The 12,891-nt window shown below is 39.5% G+C and overlaps 1 protein-coding gene and 2 non-coding genes across 5 annotated transcripts in view; 2 read left to right on the top strand and 1 right to left on the bottom strand.

The window, feature by feature from the left end:
- phyl (phyllopod) overlaps nt 1-12,891 on the top strand; it is a 28,891-nt gene that overhangs the window by 5,263 nt on the left and 10,737 nt on the right. The window contains exons 2-3 of one of the 3 annotated variants that reach the window (XM_089260865.1): nt 380-2,100; nt 2,774-2,853. In XM_089260865.1, coding sequence (XP_089116991.1) covers nt 380-1,396 — 1,017 coding nt within the window. In that variant the 3' untranslated portion in view covers nt 1,397-2,100; nt 2,774-2,853. Of the gene's footprint in view, nt 1-379; nt 2,200-2,770; nt 2,854-12,891 lie in introns of all 3 variants that reach the window. The other 2 variants (XM_018106955.3, XM_089260864.1) reach the window with 2 other exon arrangements.
- On the bottom strand, nt 4,100-4,171 carry TRNAE-UUC (transfer RNA glutamic acid (anticodon UUC)). Its single transcript has one exon. It is a non-coding gene; the product is annotated as a tRNA-Glu (tRNA).
- Nucleotides 4,512-4,583, top strand: TRNAE-CUC (transfer RNA glutamic acid (anticodon CUC)). Its single transcript has one exon. It is a non-coding gene; the product is annotated as a tRNA-Glu (tRNA).

Below are 12,891 nucleotides of genomic sequence, written 5' to 3'. Positions count from 1 at the left end.
TCTCTCTTTATATATGCCTCTTTAATAACATATCCCATGATCCATTCTCTCTGTATATATTATCTGTCTCTCTCTCTCTCTCTCACACACACACACAGTTATTCTCTGTCTCTCTCGCAATCTCTTTTCATGTCTCCTTCCCTTTATCTTGGTCCTGCTCTCTCTCTCTCTCTCTCATTTTATCATTTTAGGTCTATATCTCCATCTCTCTCTCACCCCGTTTCTCCTTCTGCCTCTATCTGCCACTCTCTGTCTCTCTCTCTCTCTCTACCTTTAGCCATGCCTCCATTATCAAATCGTATAATCTAATTCTATAAGACTCCAATGATATAGTATTAAATTAACAATTCTCTCCCTCTCTTTCTCTCTGTCTCTGCAGCCCTTGAATGAGGATAAATTCCTGTGCTTCAGCTGCAACAATTGGCTAATCAACTGGCACTCGCTGCAGGCGCTCAACAGCAACGATGCCGAGAGCCAGAGTCGCAGTCAGAGCCCCTCCGCCCACATGGGCAACAACAGCAGCAGCGCCGGCATCGTGCAGCAGCAGCAGCAGCAGCTGCCGGTGTCGAAGGCGCAGCCCGCAAAGCTGCGACCTGTGGCCCAAGTGCGTCCGCAACCACAGCGACAGCCTCAGCCTGAGACACAACCACAGCCGCAGCCCCAGCCTCAGCCTGCGCCATCGAGTCGCCTGCCCGCCCTAAAAAACATTGAGCGAGAAAGATCGGCGAGGAGAATGCCACCAGCTCTGAGCAGGCGTCGATGCAGACGGACGAGCAAGCAGCCAAGGCGTCGATCCTTGCGTAGCTCATGCGACTCCTGCAAGTGGCGATCGCTGCACAAGCGGAGCCTGGCCAAGGTGGCTCAGCTGCAGCGACAGCTGAGCAGGCAGCAGCAGAAGCAGCAGGAGCAGCAGGAGCTGGAGCTGAAGCAACAGCAACTCCAGCAGAGACTAGTCAAGTCGCCCACCTACCAAAGATTGCCCAAGCCACGCGTCGATGGCAAAGTTGTGGCCATGTTTCGGCGACTGGGCACCACGCTGAGCCAGGAGCAGGCGGCGGCGCCGCAGCAGGAGCAACAAAAATCAGCATCGCCACTGAATCACATCATGAGTCCAGTCAAGCGGCGGCCACGCTGGACACGTCAGCTGGAGGAAGATGAGATCCTGCTGGAATTCGATAGAGCAATAGGCGAGGTGCTGCCGGTGGCCAAACGACGATTAAGCTACCAAACAAAATGCGAAACAGTGGAAGTAGAAGTGGAAACGGAAACGGAAGAGGAAGTGGAACAGGAGTTGGAGCTGGATCTGAAGCTGGCTGTTAGCCAAGTAAACCACCAAACCGAGCTGCAGCTGGGTCAGTTGCAGCTGCCACAGGGACTGAGCATCACATTGATCTAAAAAGAAAATCCAAAATCCACAAGAAAGAAAAAAACAAAAGAAAATTAGTCAAATTTTGCGAGCATTAAATTTAGTCTTAGTTAAACTTTAATTTATATAGTACCTCAACTAAATTTGTAATTGTTAGTCAATATTCATAATTATAAATATATATATATTAGCGAAGACCTAAGAATGTTAAGTTAATCTATGCATATACATACAATTATTATTATTATTCATAATTGAAAAAGAAGAAGCGAAAAGTAATGAAATCGTAGTTGAATTTGTTCACATTTGCCATGTTATAGCTACAAAAATAAAAATATAACATATAAATAAAAATAACTAGCACAACCACAATCAAAATAGCAACAAAATGCAATAGTTTTTTATTTTTTATTTGAATTTGGCGCCGAAAGGCGGCGCAACTGTTGCGCCGCTGTTGTGCTATTGTGCGCGTTGCCAACCACTGTTACCTGCAAACAGCTGCCTATCGATACATCGCCAGTGTATGTTAAAATATCGATTGCATGTCATACCTTGCCTTGCACTTTTTTTGCTGCTCATATCTTTTCAGTCTTCTTTTCGTTTTTCTTGCGCATGGTTCGTTGCTGTTCGCGAGTCTTGGCATTTTTGCATTAAAACGCGCTCTCAGCGCTTGTAAACCAACAAAAAAATTACAATTTGAAGTTTAAACTGTTCTGCAAAGTGCAGCGTGCTTGGTTGGTAATTAATTATTTATTTATTGTGTTACGTGCTCAACTACATTTAAGTGCTGCAAAGTCTTTAAGTATTTCGAAAAGAAAAAGAAGTTGCTAAAAGTGAGTTGACATTGAAGTGCGTGTGTGCATGTGTATGTGTAAGTGGTGTGTCTGTGTGAGTGTGCGAAATTCTTTTGTGCTATATTCTTATTTAAATACGCGCAAAAATTATAATTGCAAAACGAAGGTGGCAATACAGCAACAATAACAACAACAGCAACGGCAGCAGCAGCAACTCAACCGGCAGCGCGTGCTTATTGCTTTTTCATTATTTGTTGCATCGCATAAAAATCAATAAGTAACAAAAAAAAAAAAGCTGGTAAATTGTGCTCATTGTTGTTGTTGTTGTTGTTACTGTCGCGGCAGGAGTTTGTCGCCGTTGCCGTCGTCTAACGTTTCCGTCAACAATCGAAGAGCTCGCCTTGAAGCTCACTCGCTCGTTCGTCCGCCGCTCGCTCCGTGCTCCTCTCTTACACTTCCTCTCGCTTGCTCACTCGTGTTTTATATTCGCTATATCGTGTTATCTTGTTTTTTATTCGCCGTGTTTATTTTGGTAACGCGCGCAAGGCAACAAAATAAAAACCTAATTGTAACGCCTGTCTTGTTTATCTCTTTTATCGTCTGGCCACAGAAGCAGAGCTTTTACCTAGCTGCATTTCGAAATAACAACAACAACTACGGCAAGAGAACAGCTGAAAGCTAATAGCTGAAAGGGTAAGCATAATATGAATAACTTGACAGAGAATAATATATGACAAAATGGCGGCTGTCAGTTCGATAATCGAAAGTGTATTGTGTATGTTCTCTATTGCTATCTCTCTTACACGCACAATCGAATTGTATAACGGTTCAATGCACCAGGCGGCATTTGAATTCGCAGTCATTGCTATTGCTATTGCTTCTGTAGTTATTGTTGTTGTTGTCTCCTTTTGCATCTGTCGCTTTGCTACATTTCCTTCCAGCTGCTGCGTCAGCTGCACGTGTACCGTTATACGGGTTTGTGACTCAAATGACTGCCTTGGTGTTGTTGTTGTTGTTATTATTGAGCGTTTGTTTTTGTTTTTTCGTTAATTCGCCTTATTCGGCACAGTCCGCAATTTGTTTGTCTCAAATTTGCCGTAATTAAAAATCAAATTGATTTTTCCGTTCGCAAGCATACACGCGAGAATCAACAACAACAACAACAACAGAAGACAATCAAATTGTCAGTTAGCAACAACAACAACGATTGCAGCAACAATGAACAAAAAGCAATTTTCGTATTAAATAGGCAGAAAGCAACAAAAAAAAACTCAGTCAAGGCATTGGCTGCTCATTGTTTCGCTTGCCACACGTTTGTGCCGCGTGTTGTTGTTGTTGCTGTGTCGTGTGTTGCAACAATGAGCATGGCTAATTTTTGTTATAACAAAAGTTAAGTACTCGACTCTTAAAGCTTTGCCGTTGTTAACGAAACGGTTTTTCGTTGTTAACAACAACAACAACCACGACAATGACAACAACCAACTGAAGAAGAAACGGACCAGCAACAACAACAACCAAACCAAAGCTGTTTTTATTTTTCTTTCGTGCTTAGTTTTGCCTTTGCGTGGCGCTTAGGCATTACCCAACACTATTTCGACTAACAACCAATAAGAAATGATATTGCATTAGATTGTGTTTAACTCATTCTTTTGTTTTGTGTTGTTTTCCCCCTCTCTTGCTCTCGACTTTCTGAATTGCCCCTTGGCCAAATTGGTCAATTTCTAAGCCTCTCAACTTGTTAAGATTAACTCGCATTAACTTGAATCACTTCATATATTATTTGTATAGAGTGAAACCACACGAAAGCAGTTAAGGGATATGAATATTTTATATATACATATAGAAATATGGAAGGTTGCAATTTTTGGGTTTTTTGTAAAATATTAGTTTATTTCATTTTAAAAGTACGTAAATAAAAAAAGTAAAAAAAATCTGGTACTTCCCATACCGGGAATCGAACCCGGGCCTTCTGGGTGAAAGCCAGATATCCTAGCCACTAGACCATATGGGACGCAATGTTCCCCACGAGAATTTAAATACTTGCTAGCAATGTGAGCGCATACCAAAAATATACAGTAGAGCATCAACATATATACCCTTCATAAATATACATACACACATATATGTTTATATATTTATAGTTTCGTCTACTAAAAAAACTATAAATATGTTTATTGCCATCTTGTATTTTTAAAGAAAATGCGTTTCATTTCAAGAAAAATATAAAATGAAATAAAAGCGCTTTCTATTCGGATTTAGTCAAATACTCTATTTAAGCAAATATTGAGTGGGCGCTAAAATATGTATTTTGGCTAAATGGAAAAGTCTTTTCTAACTACCTCAGGGAACAATCCCATATTGTCTAGTGGTTAGGATATCCGGCTCTCACCCGGAAGGCCCGGGTTCAATTCCCGGTATGGGAAAAAGTTATAAAGTATAAATAAATTTTTTTACATGTACTTTGACATTAAATTTCATTGCACTCTTAATTTATTGTTAATTTTTATATAAGGTTCCCTTTGATTTATGCGCCATTAATCAGCTTCTTTTTTTTATATTTTTGAAAAGCTGAAAATCTGTAAACAGCTTCCACTTAGTGTTTGACCTCGTAATGGAGCCAATTTAATTGAAGTTGTTTTTTATGAATATCAAAGCTGAAAATTTGATCCGGCTCAACGAACTCTGCACACGGATGGAGCCCAGCTGGCTGCAACTCAATTTTCAGCTGGAAAAACAGCCATAAAGCGACTAATTCATCAAAAGTGTGGCAAGCAGCGGGCCATTGTTGTAGATGTTGCTGTTGTTGCTGCTGCTGCTATGTGTTGGTCCGCCTACTTTTTGTTGCCTGCCACTTTCTTAGCAATTGAAACTTTGTTGTGTTTTGAGCTTTGGCTTTTTTATTTAGTTTTTTTTTTTTTTTTTTTTTTTTCGTATGCCATCATCAGCTCTGCTCAGACATTAGAAGCGCGTGTGAGGCGATATGCGATTGAGCAAGCGGTAGAAGAAGAGGCAGTAAAGACAGCAGCAGCAGCAGCAGAAAAAAGGCACAGCATAAAAAAAATTAACATTTTTATAGTTTTTTTTTTCTGTTTTGTTGCCAGCAGCTCGCTCAAAGAAAGCCAAGCCCCGAGAATCAAGACAAGAGTAACAAATAAAATAACAAAAAGTAGAAAAAGAGAGACGTTTTTTTTTTCTTCTCCTTCTGCTCTTCTGTTAAACGTCAAACGTTACGCCAACGCTAAGACACACGGAGCTTCGTTTGTTTTTAATGTTAAACCAGTTGAGCTGAGCTTCAGCCAGAACAAAAGAGCAACAAAAGCAAAAAGCAGCTGCTGCCATCGCCCTCGCTCTGCCTAGCTACAGCTGCAAAGCTACGCTAGCTGCATATTAAAGCTTTTTGCCTGTCGTCAATCGAATGTTTATTTAATGCTGTCTAAAGTTTTGTTTGTTTTGCTTTTGCTCTGTGCTTCGTCTGCTGTCCTTAAGATGATGTCGACTCGACTCTAATCCGTTTGAAGTGGCGGCAGCGCGTTTTATTTCATTTGTAGCGATGGACTCCAATCATTTTTATATATTATGCACTAAGCGCTTAATTTCGAAGAATAACATTTAAGCGCTTCATTTCCCGTAGGGGACTCCAGTCATTTTTATGTCATATGATCAATGTGCTTAATTTCGAAAAGTACCATTTATACGTTTCGTTTCTAGCAGAGAACTCCAATCATTTTCATGTCTCATGAACAATGTGCTTAATTACTAACAGTGCACTACTTATAGTCGTCGGACTCGGATTATTTTCAGATATCACAAATCAAGCGCTTAATACCGAGCACTGGCAAAGTGTAGCAAGCAGCAGCCGCAGCGTTTCATTGCCATTGCTCGAAAGCCGGACTCCAATCATTTTCATGTGTCATGAGCGCTGCGCTTAATTAGAAACAGTGCAATGTGTATGGCAAGCAGTGACAGCAGCGTTTCTTTTCCATTGCGTTGCATTTGGATCGTGGCGAGCGCTGCTCCAATCATTTTCATGTATCACGGCCGATGCGCTTAATTACCGGCCATGCAGTTTGAGTATGCAAACACTGTTTCATTTTCACTTGTACTCTCAGGCGTTAATTACACAGCCGTTTGTGTTTCGTTTCCGCTATTTACTTAACACGCACTTGCTGTCGGTAAGCAAGCAGTGTGAATTTCCTTGTTTAAATTTTTGCTGCGTTTCTTAAGGCTTAATTATTAGCTAAATACCTTTAAGCGCTTTTCAATTTAATCAAACGTTGTAGCTGCAGCTGCTATTGTGACTTCTGAAGCGTGTGACCGGAGGTGAAATTTCATTTTCGATTATTTCGGCTAGCAGCCAAAAGGAAAAAAAAAAAAAAAGCAACGCCGTCAAACTGTCTAAAACTGGCGATAAATGCGCGCAGATACTTTGAGCGTAGTTTGGCCGCGTTTGCAATTCGAATTCGCTTTAAATGGACAACTGGGAGTGGGTCACACAGCTGCAGACTGTGCAGCAGCAGCCGCAGCCGCAGCAGCTGATGGCAGAGACCAACGTAGCGATTATAGGGATGCGGATGGATACCCACAGACACCACAGACTCAGCTCAGCTCAGCACAGCACAGAGACTCCCAGACCGGTTGGCGCGATCATTCGCTCGCTGATTCGTTCATTCGTTGGCTCGATTCGAACGCGTTGCGGCATTTTTTTGATTCTTTGCTTAAAGCGTAAATATTTCAATTTATTTATTGGTCATGCGTCTCTTGGTCGATACCACTTTCTACCCGCTAGTCTGGCAGATGTATCTACATGTGTCGTGTCTTGACCAGCCCCGGATTTCAACAACCACAAACAAACACACTCACGCACACACATCCAATCTGTGTCAACGGCCTTTGACTTGACTGGAGCGGCCCTTCTATATAGTTATAGAGTCCAAGATAGTGGGCGTGACGCCAACGTCTTCTCATATGCGCATTTTTCACAAAACATGAAAATGAAATGAGTGAAAACGTTTTGCACTTTTCATGTCTGCTGTCTGCTGTCTCCATATCTCTGTCTCCCTCTCTCTCTGCATCTCTTTCTGTCTATGTCCGCGCAAACAAAAGCCAAAGAGGTGTGTACGACAATTTCAACTGCAGGCCATGCATGACCCGCGTGTATTATACGAACGGGAGACGGTGTTGGGGCAGCTGGGTGGGGAGGACTAGGCGTAGGTTAGTTGTTGTCTGATTGCCATGCTAAATGGCTAAAGAGAAAACTATGGCAACGGGCAGCTCAATAACCAATACAGCCATAAAAATAAATCACGTCAAGCTGTATTTAATGAAAGTTCTAAACTAAGAGATACCCTGTTAAAAGTATACAAAGCTTTACATACTCTTTGAGCAAATCTTCAGAAGAAACCCTGTTAATGATATATGATATAATGATAAATAATATAATAAACTTTTTGTTGTATTAAACTTAGGCTTTTCCTTTCATTTAACTAAACTGACTAAAATCAAACTCATTTAACCAATTCTCTTTAAATTTTCTACATAATACCCTCTTGTCCATGCATGCGTAGGGTATAATAAAATGTATAGAAACTGCTGCGACAAGGCAATGAAACTTACACGTTTTCTACGCGCTGCACCTCACGACTTAGTCAAGCCAAGTCAATTGGGACTCCAAGTTGGAGTCGTCAGACGCAGAACACAACAGAAACGAAGAGTTTAAAGAAGAAGAAGAAGAAGAAGCGGTAGAGAAAAACGACAGTGCGTGAGTTTTTTATAACGATTTGTATGTAGAGAAGTTGGCATGCTAATTGGGTTGTATATGGCGTCTACACTCTGTCTGTGTCTGTGTGTGTGAGTGTTAAACGAATGGATCACTTAAAACACTACACTGTGACCATAATAGGGTTCATTGAAGTTCACTTTCGCCCGGGGCAACGATTGGACTTTAGAGGTCAGCATTTGATAGTTGTTCGTTAAGAGATAATAGTTAAAAAAAATAAATAAAAGAAGAAAATATTTATGGGACCAGGCGAAGCGAGTGACATGATAAAGATTGCTTTATTGGCCAGAGCCGAGGGCTATAAACTGTAAGACAGAGCCACAGAAAGAAGGAGAGGCCGGGAGGGAGAGAGATGTATTGCAATGATTTATAAATGATCAATGTATTAAATGGGTTTTCTGAACTTGAGCTATATGAAAATCAAATTTTGTAAACAAAGGAAGATAAAATAATAATTGGCACTTGTTTCTTACCGGGAATCGAACCCAATGCAGATATTCTAACCTCTCCTCTAAACTAGACCTATGTGCGAGGTATGCCCAGGAATATCCTATTTTTTTACTGACTAGAAAGCTTGCACTTTTTGTTTGTTTTAGTAATAATGATGGAAAAGTCATCCTACATTTTTAATATAAGCCATAAATAGCCAAATAGCTATATAAATATCTATAATTTGCTCATTTTCCACAGTTTCTTGAACAAATGTAGTCACTTTTATAAGCATCATCATCATCATCATTAGCATTATCATTATCATTATTATATGAACTTTAGCTTCGAGTGAAATCCAAAGTAAATATGATGATTGCCGACATTGTAACTGCTGTATCAGATGGTTTATCGAATGGTTTATCCATTATGGGCAACGTAATTTTTAATGCTTGCCCATTGATGATGATGCCCCTGCTTCGCATCAGCCTCTTCCAGGCATCACTTTTTTTTCTATTTTTTATTAATTACCAAAAAAAACGAGTTTGGATTTATTTTTGATGTCAGCTCGTGTAAGATAAATTGAATGAAGCGCTGCTCCGGGGTCTGCATTTGAAGCGCACATAAAAATTGTTGCTTGTCAGCGATCAAGCGACAACAACAACAACAACAACAACCGTTGCAACTGTGCTAATGCAGTGAAAATCTTGTAAACTTCATTTAATTTACTGACTTTGCCTGATGAATCAATCATTGCGTCTGCTTAGCTTTGGCTATTTAAATGAACCGGTTGTAGCAACAGAGCCACACAGACGAAGCAAGCATCGCCCCATCTCTCCCAGTTGGCGTCTAATGAGCGAGGCACTTGTCTACCCGCAGCTAAATAAATATAAGAAACTTCAAGTCGGCCAACACTTTCATGACGGGGCAGTCAGCCTGCCTGTCTGCCGGACGGACGGACAGACAGACAGACGGTGAGAGACGGTGCGACAGGCCGTCCATCTGCATCTCTGTTCATAAGGTAGGGTCGCTCATTTCTGTTTTCTCCACGCTTCATGTTATATTGTCTGAGAAAGTCTCTCTACGGTTTAATGCATATAAGTTATATGGCGCTTACACGTGTCTCACCTTACAGATTACAGCTTACAGGCAATTACAGATTGAATATATTAATTGGCATGTAAATATATGATTTGTGGCATTTAATTAGGCGCAACAGTTACAGAGATTTCCTTGGGGCAATCATTCAATTAACTCTGGATGAGCTTCTTTATAATACCAAGATATGGTATATGAAGATGAAGATCGGGGTCAATTATTGCCCAGTAACCCAATTGCTGGACTTTCCAGTTATTGTAAGGTTTCTTCTTCCTCTGCGGCTTCCACAGAAAACGGGTTCGCTTTCCAAGAAACGCTTTACCATATGGATGGAGCCCATAAAACAAAATTCCCTCTTAACAATTTACCCAAAAAACAAACAAAGATTGTTTGATGATGTCACCCAAAACTTTGCTGGACTTGAAAGAACTGCTAGAATTGCAGTTTAAGAGAATGAATTTGATATTACTCATATATCATATATGTCTAATATATATATGTATATATGTATTTATGGTGGTCAATGTGTCTGTGGCATTGCAACTCGAGTGCATTCATATTCCAAGGGTCTCCACGCGCTACCCGTTACACGGGCAAACCTTGTTAGAGCGTCTCGCTTCACTTAAATATATCATAACTGTTTAATTAGCTAATGTAATGAGCTAAAATAGTTGGCAATTAAGCAAATGAAATGAGCTCGAAACTCGTTTCGTGTCTGGTCAGTTTTTTCATTGTTTTTTTTTTATACCTAAGAACTGAATTCGATTTGATTCCATTTCCGACTTGGGTTCAGTTGCTGTGAAGGTCTTCAATGAGTCGTAGATCAAGTCGAGGCGAGGCAATTCGATTCCAGTCTAGTCTATTCTCTCTGCTGCTGCTGCTGCTGAGTCAGTTTAGTCCAAGACTGATCATAATTTATATAATATTCGCTTTGTTCTTTTTTTTGGCAATTCGTAAAGTGCCGAAACTGTGGAGCTCTTCCCTTTCCCACAGCCCCGCTGCGGTTTCAATTCCATTTGCAAAACATTTTCGTATGTGTTTGTTGCTTTTGCATGTTTGCCAAAACTTTTATCATTGTGTTAGGTCCAATGTCGCTAGCAACAAGCACACAAAAGAGTTGAGCTTACACGCAGAGAGAGTGAGTGAGAGAGAGAGAGGGAGAGAGAAACAAAGTTTGTGTTCGTTTTTTTATTGCGTTTATCGCACATTTTGTTCAAGGTGAGGCGCGTGTTGCGCCGAGACAATGGGAATGAAACAGTTACAGCGCATTGCAAATTGCAATTAGCTTAAGCGCTTTTAATAAGCTGATTTGATGTGTTAACCAACACTGCAAATATATGTTACATAGACTAATGAAGTGGATTGATTGGAATGGAATATATGCCGCCTAGCATAAGTCGTTAACCAACACCATAAATTGCAGCGAAGAGCTAAATCAAAATAATATTTAATAAAAATTAATTGTAAATAAATAAAATGAGTAATAATAAACATAAAAACATTATGTGCAGTGATTATTAATTAATAAATGGCTTACTTACTTTGGTTTACCCACTTAACCAACACTGTTAAATTACTATTTATACTTGCTAAACTATAGGTGAACTCTGAGAGAGAAATATATATTGAAGACATGAAACCATAATTTAAACAGTGTTACTGTGTTAACCAACACTGTAATGCAGTATGCAGCCTCTATTTACATAGGAGTACTGACACATTAATACTTTAAGCCATTGACAATGAAACACTCTTTGCCATTTACAATTCCAATTATGCATTTTCCATAACTTGTATTTGCGTGTTAGCCAACACTGCCAAGATTGAGTGCGGCACTTGCCATTTGTCCGACACTTGCCATCGTTATGAAAATGATTAAATAATTACCTCTGACTATTTTATATTAGCTGTATCTCTCTTTCTCTCTCTCTCTCTCTGTCTCTCTCTCTCTCTCTTCTGTTTTTTTCTCTTCTTTGTGCGGCTTGCAATTACTTTTCAATTACACATTTATTGCCAACAGCAGCTTCATCAACGTGGCTCGTTTTATGCTCTTGTCTTCATAGAGTTTTAGCTTTTGTCTTTGCTTTTGGCGTTTGCTTTTGCTTTTGGCGTTTGCTTTTGTCTTTGTTTTTATGACTACTGCATTCAATTAAATTAATTGCTTTGGAAATTGAGTTCGTTTTCTTCTTGTTGCCGGCTGTCAGCCAAACTTGTTGAGCACTGAAATTGATCAGCCCGACTGGGACGGGCGCCGCTCAACTTTCATTTTGTTTATGGGCTTAATTTGAACTATTTATAATAATTACCACGGCAAGCCAGCAAACAAACAAACAGGCAACAAACAAAAAGGCAAACTATAAACTTTAAAGCGCCAGCTTTACGAAAAAAGAAAAAACTGCTAACTCTATAGCTCTTTATCATGCTCGTTCTGAAAGTAAAAGGAGTATATTTGTTTACATATTATAATTATTGAGAGCTGTTGTCTAAGCTCAGTCTCTGAAACTTACTTTTCTCATTATTATTTTTATTATTTATTCATTACTTTTAATAAATCTATTCTATATTCTATTCATCCATTATTCAAAACTTGAACTTAAGGAACTGCCAACTCTTTGGCTCTGAATACTATCAGCTTAGCTGTTACTTTCATTCAGTTAGTATTCATAGTAAAAATAGTATAAAATTCCATTCAAAACTGCACTAAAAATTTAAATAAACTTTCACATGTTTTACACATAATCTAAGATGTGCTCAAACTTTTACTATTGATGTTTATTTGAAATATATTTGTCTTGTTTCCCTGTAACAGAGTATTATACAGTCGGGTACTTTCAAATTCCACGACTTTACCTATTTCTTTGTGCAGTATTTTGTAATTTTTTTTTTTTACTGAAAGAGCGCACAGAAAGTTCAAGACACGCGAATCAGAGTCAAAGATTGAGGCTGAGGCTGGGGCTGGGGCTGAGGCTAAGGCGCAGTCAAACTGACCAAACGATGAAACACAACGACTACAACAGCCAACAGCCAACAGCCACAATAAACATAACAACGTTGTTTTCGCCTGATCAGCTGAACAAGCAGAGGCGCCCCACGAGTCAAGCTAGTTAACTTGCCTGAATAGATTTGCGAAATGCGAGTGAAATGGCCGAAATACTGAAGCGAATCAAGGTGAGGCGTCTGCAACGTTGATGAGCTACACGAGGATAGTTTAATTGAATAATTGAATGATTTATGAATATAAATTTGATAGAAATATCTATATATATATATAAATATTTAAATAGCTAATAGTAAAATTATATAGATAATATTTTGGATATGGATGATCATTGTAATGATGATAATGGATAGAGAATACAATGGCAATGATCATTGTAATGATGATGATGGATAAAGAATACAATGGTCAATAATCATTGTAATGATGA

This window comes from Drosophila navojoa, chromosome 5 (assembly GCF_054131105.1).
Source record: "Drosophila navojoa isolate 15081-1374.11 chromosome 5, UAZ_NAV_1.0, whole genome shotgun sequence".
Lineage (NCBI taxonomy): Eukaryota > Metazoa > Arthropoda > Insecta > Diptera > Drosophilidae > Drosophila > Drosophila navojoa.
This window is presented reverse-complemented; position numbering and strand designations above follow the sequence as displayed.